Source organism: Giraffa tippelskirchi, chromosome 9, assembly GCF_054371585.1.
Source record: "Giraffa tippelskirchi isolate mGirTip1 chromosome 9, T2T-mGirTip1v1.2.pri, whole genome shotgun sequence".
NCBI classification, from domain to species: Eukaryota; Metazoa; Chordata; class Mammalia; order Artiodactyla; family Giraffidae; genus Giraffa; species Giraffa tippelskirchi.
Window position 1 is genome coordinate 130134178 of NC_137283.1, and position 22403 is coordinate 130156580.

Genomic DNA, 22403 nt, shown 5'->3' on the forward strand with positions numbered 1-22403 from the left:
TTCACAGACCTATGATTTTGCCAGCCACCCACTCCCATAAAGATAACATGAAATTGATGTGTCTATGTATGCATGTGTTTTTCTGAGTTTCATTAATTCTGCCAAAAATCAGCCATGAACTATGTGTCAGGCACTGGGCCAGACATGGTGAGACAGTTCATAGTTTTCATGAGATTCTCAGTGGTCCTTGGTTTTTATCAATTTCTTGATTTTAAAGAGGTTAATAAGCCAGAGCATCTGAGCGCAGATGGGTACTTTCTCCCCTAACCTCACTGTTTGAGTCCCTCTTTCGCTCAAGCCAGATGTTGTACTGGGTCTAGTCTATGCACTCACTGCCCTGATCTTCTGGAAACACCCCGTCTCCAACTCCCTGCTCACATAAAATTCCAGAAACAAACACGAATACCCACTGTGGCTACGTCCAGTTACCTCACTGCAGAAAGATGGGCCAAAAGCAGGAAAAAGAGTGTGCAAACAGCCCCAATGGCCTTTTCATCCCAGCACACAAGTCACGATGTGGTTCTTCCTGCAGTCACTGGTCCATTTACTCCCATGAAATGCAGTGTATTACTCCAACAGGCTCTTTGGTTTGGGGAGTTTTTTTTCAACTAATCATTTTGAGCATTTTAGAAAGAACTGTTCTTGGATTACAAATTTTCTTCTGAGACAAAAAGTTTGAAAAAGATTTTGCTACTCAAAAACTGAAGAAATTGAAAAGCCTTTAAAATTGCTTAAAAGATATATCTTTTATGAGCAAATAAACTTACGTAAGTACTACTGGTTTTTAACTAAAATGTAATTTTCTGTTTATAAAAAGGAAAATGAAAAATTGTATAATCAAGTGAAAGATCTCCAAGAACAAAACAAGAAAAATGAGGAGCGAATGTTCAAGGAAAACCAGAGTTTATTTAGCGAATTAGCTGCCTTAAAGTAAGTCTTTTTTAAATTCTTAAGATCAAATATACTTGGACTATTTCTAAGCATTTTATTATTATATTAATAATACATTTAGTTATACTTAGAAATTTTAGAAGTTGTACACTGATTTACCGTTTTGTAACTTTTATATTTTTCATATTCATTGGATTCTCTTTGGTGTTCAATGATCAGTACATACTTTAGTATTTTCAATATATTGCTGTTGGAGTTTCACATCAATTTCAGGAAACTGAATTATTCCTTTTAAACCTGAGATACTTAGGTAATATAATAATAATAAATAACAATAATAAACTACAGTATTATTTACTGTGTTAGGTCAGATTGCATACAAGTAGAGCCTGAGATATGGAGATCTTTGTGGAGATGCTTTCCTGGAAGATAACTCTTAGGAGAAGGGGCAAGAGAAGTGAGATGAGGTGGGGGTGGGGGTGGGTGGTAAAAGGGAAAATCAGTGAGACTGGGTCTCGGCTGGAGGTTGGCTTCATTCCACTCTCACCAGGACATGCAGGAGAACAGATTTCATTGCATAGTTGGTCCCTACTTGAGGCAAGCGGAAAGCAGCCCTTTGAACCCTCAAGGCAATCTGTCACTGGATGAAGTGGGCCCCGGGAAGCAGGTATCCTCTGGGGCAAGGGGCAGGAGCTGCTGTTTGGCAAGGAAATTTCTCCAGAGAAGGATAACCTGGGAGTTATTCCAACAAACACCATGGCAGGCTGACAGAGCGCTAGCACCCACTTAGGAACCAATCATACTTCAGACTGTAAGGTCTTTGGGATGTTACTATGTCCATCTTTAATATACTAAGTCAAAGAGCTGAACCACCAAACATGGGCAGGCTAGGGTTCTGTCTTCCTTTAGGAAATGACTGCCAGCTGTTTATCATTTCACCTAAACACCTGCAATCTCAGATAGAACTACTATCCAAAGAAACGTCTTGGACTATGAATGTCATGTACATTATGTTTATTTACATACTACTTCCATTTTTTTGTAAGATAATTTAGGGCATAAGAGACAAGGCTGCTGTTAGCTCACACTAATCTTTCATGCGCAGTAGAAAAAGGCACACCTTGTAGCAGACAAAGCTAGTAAGTACATAGGTTGGCAAGTTGAGGGCAATTTTGTATCAAGTGGGGGGGTCACCCCTTTCTCCTGCTTCGTGTGTGACCCCCATGCCAAAGCTAATAATCTGCATAGTTCTGATGCCTCAGGGCTTCTACATCTGCTTTTTCCCAGATGCTTCAATAAAATATTTTAAAATTTTATATCTTCTATTGCCTGGCTTCTAAAAGAGAAGATCTATTCCTGGCTCCAAACCTGAGGCTCTAAATGAATTTCCACAATGGAATAAATGGTTTCTTTAGACTTACATGATCATATACAGATTCCTAAACTCCTTGTATAATGGTCTCTGGAAAAAAAAAGAAAAACTAACTTGAAGGTACCAGTAGTAGACTGTGTTTGGTTTTATTTGTTAGTTTCCATGGGTATGATTGGCAATTTGTGTTTCTCAGAAAGGAGTCTAGAGTGATATGACAAGGAGTACAGAACACCACAGGGGAAATGCAGTAAGTCTTTCCCAGACATTGATTTTCTTTTTTCTGAAAATTGGCAAGAAATATTTTTATATTACAAATACACCAATACTCTTAGAGTTTCAATTCTTTTAGATTATACATAAACATTTCCCTTAAAGTATACTCTTAACATTTCAGTATTGTATTCTTTAGTGCAAATGAACTGTTTATCTTCAGTGACTCAGTTTTGATGTGCAAAGAGTTTTTAATTTTTAAGAATTGAATATTTTGTACTTAAAGGAGGGCATTATAAACATATATATATATATGTATGTATTTATTTTCAAAATAAATCAGAGAACAGATGCACAGAAGTCGTTTCCTGTCTCAAGCAGTTGAAGATTCAGAGCCCACCAGAAATCAAAATTTTACAGATCTGTTAGCAGAACTACGGGCAGCACAGGTAAGGTATATAAGGATTTTAACCATTAGCAATAGGAAAGTGTGTTATAAAAATCCTTACATGTGTAAAAAAGAAAAATTTGTTTTTGTAACTTATGAATAAATCTGCTTATAAATTTCATACCAATTAAAAACTAGGAAATACCTAAGATTAGCATTGAAATACCTGTGACCTCAATATAAAGGAAACAATATGATACTAGTTATAGATGGCATCTTTTATTATCCAACCTCTCATCAGGCATTTATTTATCATGTGGAGCCATGTTGGAGGCATAACCTTATTTAGGGAAGATCCCTTGGAGGAGGGCATGGCTACCCACTCCAGTATTCTTGCCTGGAGAATCCCGTGGACAGAGGAGCTTGAGGAGCTACAGTCCATAGGGTTGCCAGGAGTGGGACACGACTGAAGTGGCTGAGCATGCATGCATGTACATACCTAACTTCAAACAAACTCCTCTTTGAAAATGGAGGGCTGAAACAGGAAAACAATTTGAAAGTGATCATTCACCTTAAAAAGTGAGTTGACTTTTCCTCAGTCTTCCTAAGTGGACTGTGCACTTATGAGGGGCTGAGACTATATCTGCAAGTATTTGTATCTGATTTGCCTGACAGAGTGGTGAAATGCAATATTTGCTACATAATTTTCTTCTTTATTTTTACTGAATTGTACTATAAAGCACATGGCCTAGAATTTCCTAAAGCAGTGTTTACCAATGGGAAAAGTTTGGGAATTTAGGGCAGATTATTTCTGTCTTAAGCAGAACAATTATATGCATTGCTTGATTTTTATCACTCCTGTCCTCAAGAACTATGCTTGTAGCACCCACCAGTCACTATAACACTCAAACCACTGCCACAGACAGCTCCTGTGGAAGGGCAGTTAGCTTTCCCCACTCCCTCCCGTTAAGCATTTCCAATCTATTTCAACGATTATGCACACTAGAAAAATTCCAATTGCATATCACTTTCTAATTAGAAATTTATTATATAAAGTTAGGCTACACAGAAATTTAAACATGCCATAGTTCAGTAGTTGATGTTTGGCAGGTTTTTGTAGTATATAAAATGCAGCTTCAAACATGAACCCATTAGAGAACTTCCTTAAGATGCATGTGGGTACAGAATGATTAGATAGGTAAGCAGAAAAATAGAAAGAATAAATGATTGGACACCTTCACTTATCAGTGGGCCTCAAAAACTAGCAAGTTAAGAGAGAAATTGCTGTAGCTTATGAAGGCTTGGGAAATCATGATAAGATTTCAACCACAGCATTAACTTCATTTGAAGGCTGTTATTAGTGACCTTTTAAAAGTGTGATTTTGGACACATTTTCGAACAAATGGGAAACCAAAACTGCCACTGAAATCACCAGAACATGCTGGCTAAAATATAATTAACATCTTACAAATTATGTAACCCAACTCTCAAGAAAGTAAAGTTAACTTCTGGGGTCAGAATAGAACAGGGATACAGAGCTAGAAGTAAGCATTGCTCCTAGGCTGTCAGCTCAGTAACCATGAGCCTTGAGCTTGAACAACAAAGTGGAGATAGGACCCCAGGACTTCACAGGGCCACATCCTTCAGTAAAACAGTGTTTTAGGAAAAAATCCACCCACTTTCATAAGGGACTGAATTGTCAAGAAAACCTCTCTCTCAACTTAGTATATATAGAAAGAGAGGAGGAAAAGATCTCATCTCAGTGCTTTATTGATTATTCAGTATAGCTGTCATCCCTTCTCCTTTCATTTGTGTTTTAGTATTTGAATTGACACTACCTTCAAGGATGGGTTGGGCTTCCCTCATAGCTTAGTTGGTAAAGAATCCGCCTGCAATGGAGGAGATCCCAGTTCGATTCCTGGGTTGGGAAGATCCGCTGGAGAAGGGATAGGCTACCCACTCCAGTATTCTTGGGCTTCCTTTGTGGCTCAGCTGGTAAAGAATCTACCTGCAATGTGGGAGACCAAGGTTCTATCCATGGGTTGGGAATATCCCCAGGAGAAGGGAAAGGCTACCCACTCCAGTATTCTGGCCTGGAGAATTCCATGGGCTATACAGTCCATGGGGTCGCAAAGAATCTGACACAACTAGGCGACTTTCACTTTCAAGGGTGGGTCATGCTCAATCTGGAAAAATAAAACTATAAAATGTGATCCTCAGTCAGCAGTCATCTTAAGTATGTCTAGAAGAAACACGTGCAAAACACTGTTAAGGGTGTCCACTCTTAACCCAGTTCACACAGTATTCCTACAGATTAAATCATGTTGACAGTACACTTGCAATGCAGAACTACAAAATCCAGGGAAACAGCCCAACATGAGCAGGCATGGGGTGACTTAATAAACAGGATTAAAACCCCAGTAGAATTATTGAGTAGACTATAAATTAAATAGATTTAAAATGGTTAAATATACAGAATAAGTGAGAAATTCAAGGTGAGGAAGGAAGAAAACAGACCAGGGAAATTCAGAGAAAAATAAAGAGAATAAGTAGAAAAGTTAAATAGATGATCAGATGTAACTGAGAAGAAATTAGTCAAATGGAAGATAGATCTAAGAAAACTTAGAGTGAAACACACAAAGTAGAGAAATAGAAAATAACAGAAATAGGAGATGCTATAGTATGTAATTAAATATTTTTATAAAGCAATGGCCAAGAATTTTCTAGAAATTATTAAAGATGAATTCTCAAATTCAGGAAATATAGTGAGTTCTGCTCAGGATACATAAGTAGAAATCTACATCCAAGCCCATCATGGTGAAAGTACCAAAAGCAGGAACACCTTAAAAAAAATAAGTGTTAGTTGAAGATAAAAGTTATTTTGGGATGTGGTTATTCGTGCAAATACCCAAAGATGGAATGCCATTATATGTTTATTTTCATTCACTCTGGTTTTCTGAGTTTAAGTAGTTCTAGAGCAAAAATTCATACTGGGATTAATCTGTAGTATAATGTTCATGTCAAACCTACTTAAAAAATTAATAGCCATTAGTGTAGTTGTGAAATGTGAGCCGGTTCTTTGTAAACTATGGATGGGCACATACTGAAAGCAAAGATCTTGAGCCCTTTGCTTCTAGTTTCCCATGATGAGGAGGAGGATGAGGCTGACTGCAGCTCAGTAGTCACTTAGGAACACTTCTTGGCTGTGGAAAAACGGCAGGTAAACAAGACAGGCCTGTACCTTGCTCACTGGGAGCATGTATTCAACCAAGGGAAGACAGATAAGTGAACAAGAAATAGGTGCACATGGGGGTTAAATTCTTTGAGAAAAACAAGAACAGAGACTAGTGGTAGGCAGGGCAGGGGTTAGGCAGCTCTCAGCAGTGTGGGTGAGCAAGCAGGGAGGCGCTCCTGAGAAAGTAGTGTCTGCGTCAGGAGCTGAGGAGGAGCAGCCACTCACTGTGCAAAGACCAAGCCTTCCAGACAGGGGGACATGGTGCCTTGGAAGCCTCTGAGGCATGAGTGGGTGAGTAAGGACAAGAATGATAGAAAAGAGGGTCAGAGAGATAGGCAGAGGCCTCCGAGTGTCCGCACAGTAAATTCTTGAAGAAACTCAGCACTCTCCTGAAAAGACACCCACAGCTGCTGCTGCTGCTGCTGCTAAGTCGCTTCAGTCGTGTCCGACTCTGTGAGACCCCATAGACGGCAGCCCACCAGGCTCCACTGTCCCTGGGATTCTCCAGGCAAGAACACTGGAGTGGGTTGCCATTTCCTTCTCCAATGCATGAAAGTGAAAAGTGAAAGTAAAGTCGCTTAGGCGTGTCTGACTCTGTGCGACTCCATGGACTGTTGGCTACCTGGCTCCTCCATCCATGGGATTTTCCAGGCAAGAGTAATGGAGTGGGGTGCCATTTCCTTCTCTAGACATCCACAGAAGATCACACAAAAGATTAAACAGTGAAATGATGCCACTAAAACCACAGTTATATTAATACAAGGCCTTAGGGGTGGATTTATTTTCTTCATAAGACTGGATTTTAAATTGTAAGGTAGTGTGATACAAAGTTTCTAAGAATTTTCCTCTAGACACTGAACTATACCAAGTGTACCACCTTGAATATAGGAGTTTCTTCAGCAGTTATCATTTGAGTTGAGTGTGCACTTACTGAGTACTTGCCATGTGCTTAGTGCCATAAAGTAAACAAATAGTAAAATCAGTCTTGATATCCCCAAAGAGCTTTCAGCCTAATAAAGAGAAAAGGCAGGTAATACAAATCAGTGTCATATGAGACATCACTTCATGGCAAATAGATGGGGAAACAGTGGCTGACTTTATTTTTTGGGGCTCCAAAATCACTGCAGATGGTGATTGCAGCCATGAAATTAAAAGACACTTACTCCTTGGAAGGAAAGTTATGACCAACCTAGACAGCATATTAAAAAGCAGAGACATTACTTTGCCAACAAAGGTCCGTCTAGTCAAGGCTATGGTTTTTTCCAGTAGTCATGTATGGATGTGAGAGTTGGACTATAAAGAAAGCTGAGCGCAGAAGAATTGATGCTTTTGAACTGTGGTGTTGGAGAAGACTCTTGAGAGTCCCTTGGACTGCAAGGAGATCCAACCAGTCCATCCTAAAGGAAATCAGTCCTAGGTGTTCATTGGAAGGACTGATGTTGAAGCTGAAACTCCAATACTTTGGCCACCTGATGCAAACAGCTGACTCATTTGAAAAGACCCTAATGTTGGGAAAGATTGAAGGCAGGAGGAGAAGGGGAAAACAGAGGATGAGATATTTAGATGGCATCACCGACTCGATGGACATGAGTTTGGGTAAACTCCGGGAGCTGGTGATGGACAGGAAGGCTTGGAGTGCTGCGGTTCATGGGGTCGCAAAGAGTCAGACAGGACTGAGCGACTGAACTGAACTGAATAAATGCTGTACTTCCAGGTACACTGGAAGTTTGTGGGAATGCAGGGGTGGGGTTTATCAGGAAGAGCCTCATTTGAACTACACTTTGAAAAGTAAATTTGACTGTCAAGGCTAGGAGTAAGGGCTGTTGAGTATGGCATGTACAGCACATTGAGAATTTAACTTGTTGTGTCAAGCATAGTTTTTGCCTTTGTGATACAAGGATGAGAAAAGTAAAGTTCTCCTTTCAAGTAAATATATAATATGTCAAGTGGTGATGAGTGTGTGAGAAGAAAGTAAAGCCGTATACCTGGGGACCAGGGTGGGGGTTGCTAGTTTAGAGTGACCAGACAAGGCCTTCCTGGGGCCTCATTTGAGCAGAAATCCTGATAAAGTGAAGGAGCGAGCCACTTGGCTGAGGGCAGAGGGAACACTAAGTGCCAATACCTTGGGACAGGAATGTGCTGGGCGGGTTCACAGAACAGCTAGGAGGTCTCTGTGGGCGTGCAGTGGGAGGGGGAGATGTGCAGGCCGTGCGTCTGAGTGGGTAAGGTTGGGTTCTGTGACACTGAAGATCATGGTAAGAGCTATAGGTTTCCCCTAAAAGAGGTGGGAGCCACCAGAGAGTTTCAGACCAAGGAATGATATTAACTGACTCCTGAAGACAATTCCTCTGGCTCCTGGGAGAACAGATGGTAGGTGCTGAGGGTGGAAGAGGCAGCCTGGTTAGGAGGGTGGAGAAACCGAGGAGCAGTAAGAAAAGAGATTGGAAAGGGCCTAGAAGCTGTGTTAAGTGATGAGAACTGATTCTTGAAGGCTCTGGGGAGCTTGTATCACTGGAAGGGGAATGGTGATAAAATCAAGCTGAAATTTAAGAAAAATAATGAGCAGTCTTTATGATGAATTGGGTAAAAGAGACACTATTCTACAATTGATTGTGGTTGGAAATAATTTGCTTTTGTATTTTTATGACTATCAAGAAAGAAAAGAACAGTTTGTTGGAAGACATCAAAAGACTGAAGCAGGACAAACAAGCTCTTGAAGTAGACTTGGAAAAAGTGAAGAGAGAGAGAGACCAAGCCAAAGACCAGATTGCTTATGCTACAGGTAAAAGTCTGAGCTGAAACGGTTTACCTTTATACTCTTTACTGTTCTCATCTTGAGTTAAGTAATAGCAGTTGGATAGTATAATCAAAATGCTATTCCTTGAAGTGTATTATAATTTTAGAAGCTTTTAAAATATTAGTTATTAATAGGTATGTGCATTTGATTGGTTTTAGCATCAGTGATTACAAGATCAAAGAAAATCATGTATTTGAATTTGTGGCATCACATACTTAGTTCATCTCAGGTAGACTATGACTTTTCAAGGTATAGTCCCTCTTTTTATCTCTGAGTCTGAAACATATGCTCTCAAGTATTTGCCAATTTTGTACTGTGTTGTAGAAAACACAAAGATGGATATGGCGTACCTCACCAGGGAAAACAAAGAGGAGTAAAATAAGAAAGCAGGAAAGTTTAATATTAAAAAAATTAGAAATAAACATGAGGATGCTAATGAGGATTTCAGAGAAGAGGGGCATTTGAGCTGGGTCCTGACAGATTCATAGGTAAAGAAATGGAAAGGCCCAATCTATTGAATCTGACATTTATTTTCATAGAAATGACTTTACTTTTATAATGAAAATCATTGGAAAAACTATTAATCAAGAATTTCTAGATGCCAACTTTGCTACAAGTTTGATGATGTAGACTATGAGCACAGTCTTCATCTTCCTTCACTAATACACTAAAGTGGACACAACCTTACAAAAAAAGTTTTTTTGCCTCTTTCTTAATAATGCTTTCATTAGAGAGGCATTGGTTTTCATTTAAAATCTTTTAATTTAGTTTATTTCCACATTTTGAAAAATTATAATCGAGTTATTGAATTACTTGATCTTATAGGTGAAAAATTATATGAAATAAAAATTATAGAAGAAACCCATAAACAGGAAATCAGTCGTCTGCAAAAAAGATTACAGTGGTATGCTGAAAATCAGGAACTTCTAGATAAAGATGCAGTTCGGCTTAAAGAAGCAAATGAAGAAATTGAGAAGCTGAAACTTGAGGTAATAGATCATTTCAGAATGTATTTCTATAGATGAACCCTGTTATCCTCAACACTCTGTCATAGGCTTGTGTTATTGAATCAATATACTTGAAATTCTGTTAATTACAGTGGTCAGGTTGACTTTGGTTTGTGTTTATTTGTGTAGTCTATTTTAGATTAAACTGAGAATACAGGCAGCTCTCTGTATCCACAAGTTCCCTATCCAGCAGATTCAACCAACTGTGGATTAAAAATATTAGAAAAAAACAGAATGTCAAAAAGCAGGATTTGCTGTGCAATGGCAACTATTTTCATAGCGTTTACATTGTTTTAGGTAATATAAATAATCTAGATATAATTTAAAGTATACAGGAAAAAAGTGAAAGTTGCTTAGTCATGTCTGACTCTTTACGACCTCATGGCCTGTATGTGGCCTGCCAGGCTCCTCTGTCCATGGAATTCTCCAGGGAAGAATACTGGAGTTTGCCATTTCCTTCTCCAAGGGACCTTCCTGACCCAGGGATTGAGCCCGAGTCTCCTGCATTGTGAGCAGATTCTTTATTATCTGAGCCACCAGGGAAGCCCAATGTAGAGATGACTTAAAGTATACAGGAGTTACATGCAGATTCTACACCATTTTGTACAAGGGGCTTGAGCATCCTTGGATCTTAGTATCTCTGGGGATTGGGAGCTAGTGCCCGGCCCACCCCTCCCGTAACTAAGGCATGATTGTAAATCCAAGCTCCTTACCACAGCCTGTGAGGTCCCCATGTGGTCTGAATGTGCCCTGCCTCTCCAGCCCTATCTGTACTGCCCTTCCCCAGTCACTCTCCTCCAGCCACAGCAGACCTCCTTCTGGTTCTGAGCATGCTGAGCCCAGTCCACTTGTCACTTTGGCCTGAAGTGGCCTGGCCTGCATTCTTCCCATGTCTCACTCTTCCTTTGTTTCAGCTCTGATTTCTACTCCCCAGGAAGATCTTCCTGACCTCTTTATATAATGTAGCTACCAGTCCTGCCCTCCTCTGACTCACTCTTTCTCATTCTTTCTCTTTATTTTCTTTGTAGTACTTGTCATGCTCAGAAGTTCCTTATTTACTTCATTAGCGCATCAGAGCTCTCTTCCATTAGGACATGAGCCCCATGAAAGCAGGGGTCTGGCTCTTCTTGTTTGCGCTCTGTGTCTCCAGCACAGTGCCCTAAAATGAACTCCCATCGTGCTTCCCTCTCGAGGTCTCTCTGCTGTGTTTCAAGTGTATGTTTCTTAACATGGTCTTTACTTATTGGTAGGTTGAGAAGCTGAAAGCTGAATCTGGAAATCCATCCATCCAGCAGAAGATACGTTTAAAAGAAAAAGCAGCTGATACCAAAAAAATTCAGGATCTAGAGCGACAGGTGTGTGTTCAGGGTAAAGTTTTATTAAGATATTTTAATATACAGTGCATTTTTATTTGTTTGTTTTAGACGTTCCTATACGATATAGTCAACTTGCAAGCTTTTGGTGTTCTTCATTCATTTTCATATAGAACTGCCTCTGCGTTCAACTTTGAATACAGTATTCAAAGTAACAATAAAAAGCAGGAAACAAAATCATTTTATATAATATGCGGTTCTATGAATAAAATTTTTAGAGTCATGTGTCTCATTAGGTAGTAGACCTACTGATGAAAGATTGTTTGCATCCCAACTCTCGGCTAAGTCGCTTCAGTCGTGTCCGACTCTGTGCGACCCCATAGACGGCAGCCCACCAGGCTCCGCTGTCCCTGGGATTCTCCAGGCAAGAATACTGGAGTGGGTTGCCATTTCCTTCTCCAATGCATGAAAGGGAAAAGTGGAAGTGAAGTCGCTCAGTCGTGTCCGACTCTTAGCGACCCCATGGACTGTAGCCTACCAGGCTTCTCTGTCCATGGGATTTTCCAGGCAAGAGTACTGGAGTGGGGTGCCATTGCATCCCAACTCTATTTGACATCCAAAAAGAAACAGAACTTTGACACTCTGGGTGTAGAGCTAGGATCCTTTCTCCTGAAGAAGGATAGGTGAGAGAGGAGGACAGGGTAGGAGACCCTCCAGTTGGGAGCATGTTAGTAGTGCTTGGGAAGTCTTGTGGGACGCTCTGGAAACCGAACGTCCAGCCTCCCAGAGAGCTGGCCACAATTTTGAGCTCTTGCTCACACTGCTTGTGTGTGTGCACACTCAGTCATGTCCAACTGTTTGCAACCTTGTGGACTGTAGTCCGCCAGGCTCCTCTGTCACTGTTTAGACTTAGAAATACTTATGTCATGGTCAGTGTGGCTGGGAGACTTTTTTCAAAAACTGTATAGTGACGCTTATTAGGATAAAGTTTTTTCTTTTTCATTGAAGTAGTTATTTTGTAAGCAGGAATACTAATTAACTTTTTCCTTATGTTTTTAAAACCTTCTGTAATGTAGTGTTTGTATTCGTAATTAAATATTAAAACAAAATTAGAATTTCCAGCCCTGTTCATAAGGGCACATGATGCTGTAGTTGTGACACTTAGATGTACAGCTATTATTCCATCACAAACCTGAAACTGTGAGGTCATCGCTGGGCTGAATATTATCCCCATTTTAGAAGAAGAAGGAAAATGGGCAAAAAATGAACTTTGTTAGTTTTACAGGACCTGTTAGATTAAAAGGTGTGATTTGGTAGTTTGGTTCAGTGGCTACAAAAAGAAGAGGAAAGAGGTGGTTTGAAGAGCTAGAAATATTCTGAAATAACTATGGTCCAGGATTGTTTGACTTTTTTTTCCCAGTGCTTAAGACTTAGATTAGCTCATGTAGGAGAAGCCATCCAGAATTGCGAGAAAAGACCAAAGGAACCACTTCTGCACTAGATGACTTAATTTTAAGAGAATACTGTGGAACCAAACGTATAAGAGTAAAAATTTTGTTGTTTTCTGCCAAATATGGTCTCTCTTTAATATACATAGAATGTATGTATACCTTTATATGCTTACATAATCTAGATTTTTAATACTAGAGAAAGGAAAACTGAAAATTTTGCAGATGAAATTAATCAGTATTTATATCTGGATATATTCCACTTGGCATCTGTGTACATTTATGTACATATCGATGTACATATCTGTGTACATTTATGAATGTGGAAGCAGTCTTCAGGTATGGAAATGTTTGCTGTTAACTTTGCAAATGGTGTTACCTTTAAGTACCTACTAGGACTAATAGTCTAGAAACAGGATTTTGAGCCATCCATTTTGCCTTAGGAAAAGTGATTTTTGAGACCAGCATAATAAAACCATTATCAGGCCCTCATCACATGCTGGCCACTATGCTAATCACTTCACTGAGATAAATGTCATCTGATCCTCACTTAATTGCATGAACACCATGAAATCAGTATTGTTTTCTTCCTGTTTTACCAGTGAGGCAGAGATTTAGATTGAGGAGTATAATAGGAAGTCACAAGATTGATTTCAAATAAATATAAGAGGGTTTCTGTAAATTAATCAGTTAAACTAAATTAGACAGTATACTCTAGTGTTTTTTAATCAGATAATCTAGATTAGAAAATTTGAAATTTGTGCTACTGTACATTTGATTTAGTCTTGAGATGTGATATAAACATCTCTTTGAAACCTAAACATGGCTAATATAATCTAAATGTGTACATTAAACTGCTTAATTTTAATATATATGTGACTTTAAATGCATACTACAATATTTCACTAGGTTAAGGAAATGGAAGGAATTCTAAAGAGACGATACCCCAATTCTTTGCCAGCTTTAATACTGGCTGCATCAGCAGCTGGTGATATAGCAGATAGAAATACAGTGGAGTTTATGGAAAAAAGGATAAAAAAACTAGAAGCTGATCTGGAGGGCAGAGATGAAGAAGCAAAGAAAAGCCTTCGTACCATGGAACAGCAGTTTCAGAAAATGAAGGTAAGTGCCAGGTTAGCCATGGAGGTGGGGCTCTGAGGTGTGCCATGGGAGCTGAGAGCTTCTTAGAACGAGACAGAAGAGTATGTCTTGGGATGGGGCGGCGGGGAGCGGTGCAGAGACCAAATAGAGGAATGAATTCCAACCCCTCCCTTTTGATCTGTCTAAATTTTCCCAACTTTTTCCTTTTTCCAGTCCCTATCTCATCCCACTTTTGCCCCTGCTCATTTTTGGCCACTTCTTCCTTTCATTTCTGATTCCCAGTGCACATCAAGTGTTCTGTTACCTTCACATGTGCTCTTCCTACTTCTGAAATAGCCCTGTTTCCACTTATCCCCAAATTTACACACATCCCTCAAGGCTGAACTTGAATGTGCTCTCTCTCTGCCATCTCCCCTTCCCTCAAGGCCTCCAGACACACTTGGGTACCTCATCCTCTCTGCTGTGTGTTCATAGCCCCATTACCACATTGAATGGACATTGAAACTTGCCGTGTCACTCTCCTCACCAGGCTATGAACTGTTGGAACGCAGGAACTGAATTTATCTGTAGGGTCTGATGCAGTGCCGGCAGTTGTAGCTCAGTAAATATTCATTGAATGAATGAACAAAACTCTTATCATGCCTCCCTCCTTGGCCTGGACTGTTAGGTTATTTTTGTTAATCTTAGCTCCAGTATGCAATTTCTAGTCTGACTTCGGTGAAATTTCTAAATTGATATTAAGACATTGAAAATGTGCTATTTCTTATAGACCTCAGTATCCCCAACTGCTTTCCCTATTTATCCTCAAGGAGAATAGTTTGTCAGTTTGCATAGAGAAGGGTACACAGTAATGGTGAGACTTAAAATAAGTTTTAATGTACAAAAATGTGTAATTTAATGTTATGAAACAACATACAGCATTATGAAATTATATAACATATATTTAGAATATGTAATGGGATCCCCATCAAAGATTAGGACTTCAGCACATTTGACTGGCTCAAGGAGCGTGGACTTGGAGGCATCAGAATATATGGTGGGTCCCTGAAAAGGCAGGGCCTGGGAGAGTTCAGGGCTTTGGTAACTAATGAAGCGTTTAGCAGTGGTCTGTTGTTGCATGGAATCTTTTCTGCAGATTCAGTATGAGCAGAGACTGGAGGAACAGGAGCAGTTACTTGCTTGCAAATTGAAGGAGGCAGCCCAAAACCAACAGGACAACTCCTCAAGGGCTAAAGCACTGGAGAAGGAACTGGATGATGTTAAGGAAGCCCATCAAATCACTGTAAGAAACCTTGAAGCTGAAATAGATGTTCTTAAACATCAGAAGGCTGACTTGGAACTCAAGAAGACTGAGAAGGATGATAAAGATTTCCAGTCCATAGAGTTCCAGGTGGAACAGGCTCACTCTAAAGCTAAACTTGTCAGGCTCAATGAGGAGTTGGCTGCCAAGGGGAGAGAGATACAGGATCTTTCCAAAACTGTGGAGCGGCTTCAGAAGGAGAGGAGAAAGATGCTCTCTAACCAGCACTGTAAGGCTCGAGAGGAGATGACTGCCAAAAGGGTGAAGAAAGATGGTCTGCACCCTGGCAAAGGAAATGCTGACTCCTCCGGAACCCTGGAGGGCAAGCTTTACCAACCACATACTTTTACTGATTCCCACGTTTCAGAGGTTTTACAAGAAAACTGCAGGTTGAAAAATGAAGTGGCGAGGTTAACTGTGGAGGGGAATGAGCTGAAGATGCAATCTGAAGCTGCAGTGAATCAATTTGAAAACACCATGAAAAGGTAAAAATAAGTGAATTTGTCAGTATGTAGAGACATAGAAAGAAAAATTTTTAAATCTTAAGATGTATTTCCGCTGGGTAATTAGTTTGACCCTGAACTAAATTCACAAACCAAAATTTAAGAACCTATATAACATGGCATTTCCTTCTCCAGGAGATCTTCCCCGACCCCATGGATTGAACCTGGTTCTCCTGCACTGCAGGCAGATTCTGTACCATCTGAGCCAGCAGGAAGCCCCCTGAACCAAATTCACAAACCAAAGTTTAAGAAGCTGTATAACATGGCTAAGTGTAGATCTGTTTGAGGGTTGGATCTCCTACCTGTTGCAAGCCGAGAATCTGATGAACTGGGATCTTCATGTGAACCCCGTCCTTCCTGCCCAGTCTTGTTTCTCTGCACATATCCAAATGGTGTTAGTAAGCTGACTCATCTCTACAAATTTATGGTTGTGGTAGGCAGATGGCTGTCAGAAAACAGCTCTTGTTAAAACCAGTTGATATCCTAAGAGGAAACGGTGCTCTTTTCCAAAATAACTCTTCAAATTAATCTTGTGATCACATCTGTTCATGCCTTGTAGAACTTCTGTACTTAATCCCTTTCTTTCTCAAAATCTCCAAGAACCATCTCCTGTCTGTCTCCTCTGAGGCTTACATCTTTTTCACCCAATCAAACCAAGTTCTGGTCCTCTTTCTGCCTTTCAGGACCAGATTTCCCACAGGTCGCCTCTCCTTGTTTTTCCCCCTGACTTCCTCTAAGCATGGTCTCGTCCTCACACTGTTGACGCTGGTCTCTGGAGAACAACGTTTCTCAGTCAGTGGCGTTTTCTCCATTGACACTGTGGAGACAGTGTTGACTACACTGCCTTTCCTGAAAGGGTTCCTCCCTTAATCTCCATGACATGTCAGCTCTCAATAAAGCTCCTTTTCTGCTGCTTTTAAGTGACTCCTGATTCCTTTTCATTCTCCTGCCTCAAAAATCTGACGTTGTTACAAAGTGTTTGGGTTTTGACTGTCTGTTCTATGCTCCTTCTTCTTTGCTAAACTCATCCATTCTTCATGGCTTCTATGACCCTGACTCCTAGATTTTACTTTTTCAAGTCTTATTTTCTTCCCTGAGTTCAGATGTTAAATCTGAAAATTTATTGGATTGTTCCTCTTGGAATCAGTAGTATTTCAACTTTTTTTCCCCTCTTTTTTACATGTAAAGTAATCCCCCCTTCCAGCATCCCTGTCACTGTCTGTGGCCATACTTTTTCAATTTCCAGGCCCAGCTTTACCACCTTTATTCCTTGGGTTGGCAGTCTGTGGAGTGCTTCCTTATAAGTACTTATTTTGCTTTCTTCCTCCTTTTGTTAGTGTGGCCCACTTGGTTTACTAGGCAGTTGGCCCACCCTGATCTCCCTGATTTCAGTTTCTGTCTCCCCTGATCATCTTGCTTAAAAATCATTAATATTCTTTAGTACTCCTCTGTCTGAATCACTGTCCTCCAGTGACTCCCAAGTTTCTTCAAACATCAAGACTAAATTTCTGTCCCTGGCATCTCAAGTCCCAACACCATTCTAACCCTGCTCTATCAGAGTTGTGTTACTTGCCAAGTTTCTTCCCTGCCTTTTGCTCATTCATGTTTCATTTTCTAGGAAAAATATTACCCAGAGCTTCTTAGAAATTTCCTGCTCCCACCTCCAACTCCGGTATAACTTAGGTACCAGGAAAGCACTGTCATACACCACCTTACAGCTTCATGAGAACTGATGTAAGGTTATACTTATTTTGCAACTTGTAGGCAATAATAGATCTGAATATGAAGTTCAACGTAAGGTTTAGAGTGTTTAAAACGTGTAGTTTAATGTTTGTGAAGCAACATATTAACTAGGAAGTTATATAACATATTGAGAATATATAACATTATGCCCTTCAGAGATTAGAATTTCAATACACTTGACTAGGGCTTCCCAGATGGCTCAGTAGTAAAGAATTCACCTGCCACTCCAGGAGACACAGATTCGATACCTGGGTTGGGAAATGGCCCTGGAGAAGGGAACGGCAACTGACTCCAGTGTTCTTGCCTGGGAAATCCCACGGACAGAGGAGCCTGGCGGGCTATAATCCATGGGGTTGCAAAGAGTTGGACACGACTGAACACACACACACACTTGACTAAATTAAGAAACCCAGAGTTGGAAGCATCAGAATGAGTAGTGAGTGCCTGAATGAAGGAAGAGAGAGGACCTGGCAGAGTGCAGGGAGAGTAAGCAGAAGAAGCACCTAACAAATGCTTATTGATTGATAGGCAGCCACATCTGATTGAGCCATCATGGCAGTTGTATCACTTCCAGTTTGAAACCTTGATTCTTTGTCCTGAACATGATAGTAGTAATGAAGCCAGTTGAAAGGAATCGTGTTGTTTAGTCTTCAGTCATGTCTGTCTCATTGTGACGCCATGGACTGCAGCACACCAGGCTTCCCTGTCCTTCACTATCTCTTGGAGTTTGCTCAGATTCATGTCCATTGAGGCGGTGATGCCATCCAGCCATCTTATCCTCTGTCATCTCCTCCTCCTCCTGCCCTCCATCTTTCCCAGTATCAGGATCTTTTCTCATGAGTCAGCTCTTTGCATCAGGTGGCCAAAGTATTGGAGCTTCAGCATCAGTCCTTCCAATGAATATTCAGGGTTGATTTCTTTTAGGATTGACTGGTTTGATTTCCTTGCTGTCCAAGAGACTAGGAAGAGTCTTCTCCAGCACCAGTTTGAAAGCATCAGTTCTTCAGTGCTCAGCCTTCTTTATGGTTCAACTCTCACATCTATACAGTACTACTGGAAAAACCATAGCTTTGACTATCTGGACCTTTGTTAGCAAAGTGACATCTCCAAAAATAATTTAAAATTCAGATTTTCCTATAAATTTTCATAGACATAATTTATAATTTTTTAGTGTTGTTAGTCTGTTTCTCAGGCAGCTCTGAACCAGAGATGTGAAAAGTAACCTTTCTTCTTTTGGCTGTTTTTTTTTTTGTTTACTATAGTTCAGTTATATCATGGGTACTTTAGACTTTTATGCTTGTCCGAGGACCTTAATAACACTGTTTCAGTGAAGAAGTATTCATATAGTCAAATAAGCAACTGATATGTTTATTTATAGTTTGGGACTTGCCATATTAATAAGTATCAACAGTGACTGCTAAATATCTGCTTTCAATAAAATTGTGTCATTTTTTAATAATTTTTCCAATAAGAGAGGAAATGTTTATCTGTAAGAAATATCCCGCTTTTTAGTCATAACTTTACCATTTACTGAACTGCCGCTAAATGCATAAATTTTGTCACAGAGACAAATGAGCAGTCTCTCACATTTAATGGTCCAATTAGGTTCAGACTACCTTATGTCCTAAGAATTACAACAAAGATCATTTTATTCGCACAACCTGGACCTAGCCCTGCAGTTATGCATGGGCCGAAAACTGGTGAGAGTTGCCTAGAGACAAAGCATTTGAGAATCTAAAGAATTGGGGCAATAAATCTGAGTTTATCTTAAAAGGTAAAATAACAAGCTCTTTGCCTAAAATCCAGACAACATTTATAGCCTTTGTTTCTCTCAAAGTGTCCCAGGCTGGTGGTGGTGTCCAGCTCTGCTGGGCTCAAACCTCAGCTCTACAATTTACTGACCTAGGACCCCAGACATATCACTCTTTCCTACACTCAAGTTTGCCTTTATAAAATTGAGTAAGTAAGAGCAAGCTCATGGAGTGGCTGTAAGAATTCCTAGGCAGTAGTGTCTAAAGCACTGAGCACAGTGCAGTAGATACTGGTGCCTTCTCTCCGTTTACTTTAATCTCCAGGCTTCTTATACTATTGATAGGCTAACTGAGTTAGAGGTTGAAGAACCACTTTTATGTGTGGTTTTCTTTCGTTTGCTCTAAAGGTTCAAGGAAGAAACTGTAGCACACATCACATCTCTCAAAGCATCTCATCAGAGGGAAATAGAGAAACTCCTTTGCCAAAATGCAGTTGAAAATTCTGCTTCCAAAGTAGCTGAACTAAGTCGTAAAATAGCAACTCAGGAGGTAGGTGACTTTAATAAACTTTGACTGTAATGTGATTTTTTTTTTTTTCAAGATCGTTGCCAAAGTATCTGGAAGTACTTAACTTCACTGCTTGAGGTTGGTGATAGAAATGAGAAATTATTGTTGCTTTTTTTTTTAATAGGATTTGACACCCTTACCATACATGTGTTTAACTATTCAACTTTACTGTTATACATCTAAATAAGTGTTTTTGCAATTTTGTCCCTGTATTTCTCAAATAGTCCTTCTCCTAAGTAGGTTGTAATAGGTGGTTCAGGGATAAATTGAATGTGATTAGGACCTTAGCACTTGAACCTGTGTTGAACCATCTCCCTTCACCCCAAACTGACAAGTCACTCTTCTTTCCTGTTTTTCATTAAATAATGTTTCCTAGCCATTCAGGCACGGGGGATAAAGTAATGAACAGACACGTACATAATTCTAGTCAATATGAAGCATAGTCATCTGAGAATTATGACAGGGCATGTTGACAGTTCATCTGCATTTCCTCAAGTGTGTCATCCTTCTTGAATAGTATAAATGTCAACTTGTAGTATTTACCAATGTCAACTATGTGGCCTGTCTTCTGTGGCTTTTGCAAGTTGAAAAAAAATCATTAAAAGAGAACTTTGAACTTACTTTCAAATAAGGTATCTAAGAAAAAAGAAATATGGCAAAACATTAGCAGTGAGTAATTCAAGTTGAAGAATATATGCATGTTCCATGTGCTCTTCATCTTTTTTGTAGGTTTTAATTTTAAAAACCAAACTGGGTAGAGGGGGGGAACTTTAAGAATTAATTCTCTCATGACCACCTCTCCCACCCATAATAATTTAACAGCATCTTAATTAAAAAGAAATCCATCAGTTGTAGAAGTTTGAGCATGGACAAGATATGAGATATGAAATTACTGTAAATTTTCTTATATGTAAAAACATTATTGTTAGATTCAGGCAATTTTAAAATAGGATCCTTTTAATTTTTTTAATACATACAAAGGTCATTAGTTCACTTTCCTATATTTTTCAAATGTTCATGGAAAAACTTGGCTAACTCAGTACTGCTAACATAATTTCCTAGGTACTTATAAAACATTTTCAAAATCAAGTCAACGAGCTGCAGAGTAAACAGGAGTCTCTGGTAGTTTCTCAAGTTCGAGAAGAAATCCTACAGAAAGAGGTAAGAAATAACCAAAATATTGGGCTAACATAAGCTTCTTAGCCATTTCAATCATATAGTCCTGCATAATTTTTTAAGTTAAATGTACAAATGGAGATAACTCAGAAATGTCTGTCATGTCAAGAAAATATTAATATTTCCCCAGATGAAGCTCAAATATCAATTAAATTATTTATGTTTGTATTGGTTAAGATTTTCTGGGGAGTGGGGAAATGGGGCAGGTTTGGTTTGGTTGTTTTGATTTTTTTAGGAGGTAAAATTGTATAGTTAAGGCCATTTCTGCAATAAGTAGTAAGATTATTTAATTTAGTTAAGAAAAAGGTAAGTAAATTATTATGACAGTATTGGTGGATCATCAAAAGCAATACCATTACAAGAAATAGATCTTTCTGGAAACTCAACATTTTGATTACTCTGAGATCCTTTTGATTCTAGAAAGTATGAAAAATCGAATAAACTGTGCATTCTATTCTTTGAAACTTATACATCTTTTTTTTTATTCAAGGGCTTATTAAATCACATGATAAAAGCAAAACATACAACCAAATTGCATCATGGAAAGATTAATGTAGAATACTCCACAGTCACACAACTATGCACTTAAACATCTTGTTCTAGGAGTTGAAGGACTGTAGTTGAACACTGTGCATACTTTTCATTGTCAAAAATATACATCAGCTTTGTTGTATAAGTGATAAACTTACAGAACCTCACAGACCTGAAGTAAAATTTTTAGGAAAACAGTAAAAGGAAATACATGTTCATGTTTGCCAGATGAAGAGGAAGATCCATTTTGGTCAAGTTACCGTGTTCTTAGTTTGGGAATAGCTAAATATTTTGAAAATAGGAAAGCTGAAACACATGATTTCCAACCCTGTTTAACTAGAAGACTAAGGAAATCACTTCATTCCTTGAATAAAGCTAATGACAATCCGCCTTTTGATATGGACTGTACTTATAATAGCTGTTTTAACAGGGCTTATTTATTCCCACCACTGATAACCCTCTAAAGGTCCTCTCTGATGTCCTGTGTGTTATGAATCATTTCATCTCAGGCCAGTGGGAATACAGGTTACTGTTTCTAGTGATTCCAAAATTGCCTCCAGCCAACACACTAGGTCACCATAGAGCGCATCTTGTTTGTTTCCCTTCTCTCATGAATTACAGTCCTGCAGTGCTATTAGCCAGTGCTTGAAAATAGTTGTTTCGTATATTGACTGGTTTCTCTGGTTGTTTAGGAAATGTGTTGCTGTCGTTTACTACACCATGGCCTCGAGTGAAAGCACACTATGTATGATATCAAAAGTGGTGAATTCTGTTTTTTGACTGCTTGTTTTTTAAAGCAGTTTCATAGAGCCATAAGAAAAAACTGAGTAATTTCAATTTTTTCAACATAATTCAAGTCAGTTATTGGACCTTTTTAGGTTCCTTTGATGGTGTCATATTTACCCTGATTTTTTTGTGATCCTTGATTCCCGCATTGATTATCTGTGCATTTGAGTCAGGTTTGCTTTGGCAGAGATGGTTCTTCACCAGTCAGCTCAGCTTGAGTTTCTTGGTGTCTGCTGATCGTATCCTTGGCTGTGTGGTGCTTGCTTTCAGGGTCTATTTTTGGG

General features: G+C 39.3%; 1 protein-coding gene across 10 annotated transcripts in view; it reads left to right on the plus strand.

Annotated features, from left to right (window-relative positions):
- CEP162 (centrosomal protein 162) overlaps positions 1–22403 on the plus strand; it is a 95228-nt gene that overhangs the window by 55994 nt on the left and 16831 nt on the right. For all 10 annotated transcript variants that reach the window (XM_081529772.1, XM_081529777.1, XM_081529771.1 and 7 more), the window contains 9 exons: positions 818–930; positions 2817–2922; positions 8752–8878; positions 9719–9882; positions 11151–11255; positions 13571–13783; positions 14898–15547; positions 19467–19608; positions 20689–20787. In XM_081529772.1, coding sequence (XP_081385898.1) covers positions 818–930; positions 2817–2922; positions 8752–8878; positions 9719–9882; positions 11151–11255; positions 13571–13783; positions 14898–15547; positions 19467–19608; positions 20689–20787 — 1719 coding nt within the window. The remainder of the gene's footprint in view (positions 1–817; positions 931–2816; positions 2923–8751; positions 8879–9718; positions 9883–11150; positions 11256–13570; positions 13784–14897; positions 15548–19466; positions 19609–20688; positions 20788–22403) is intronic.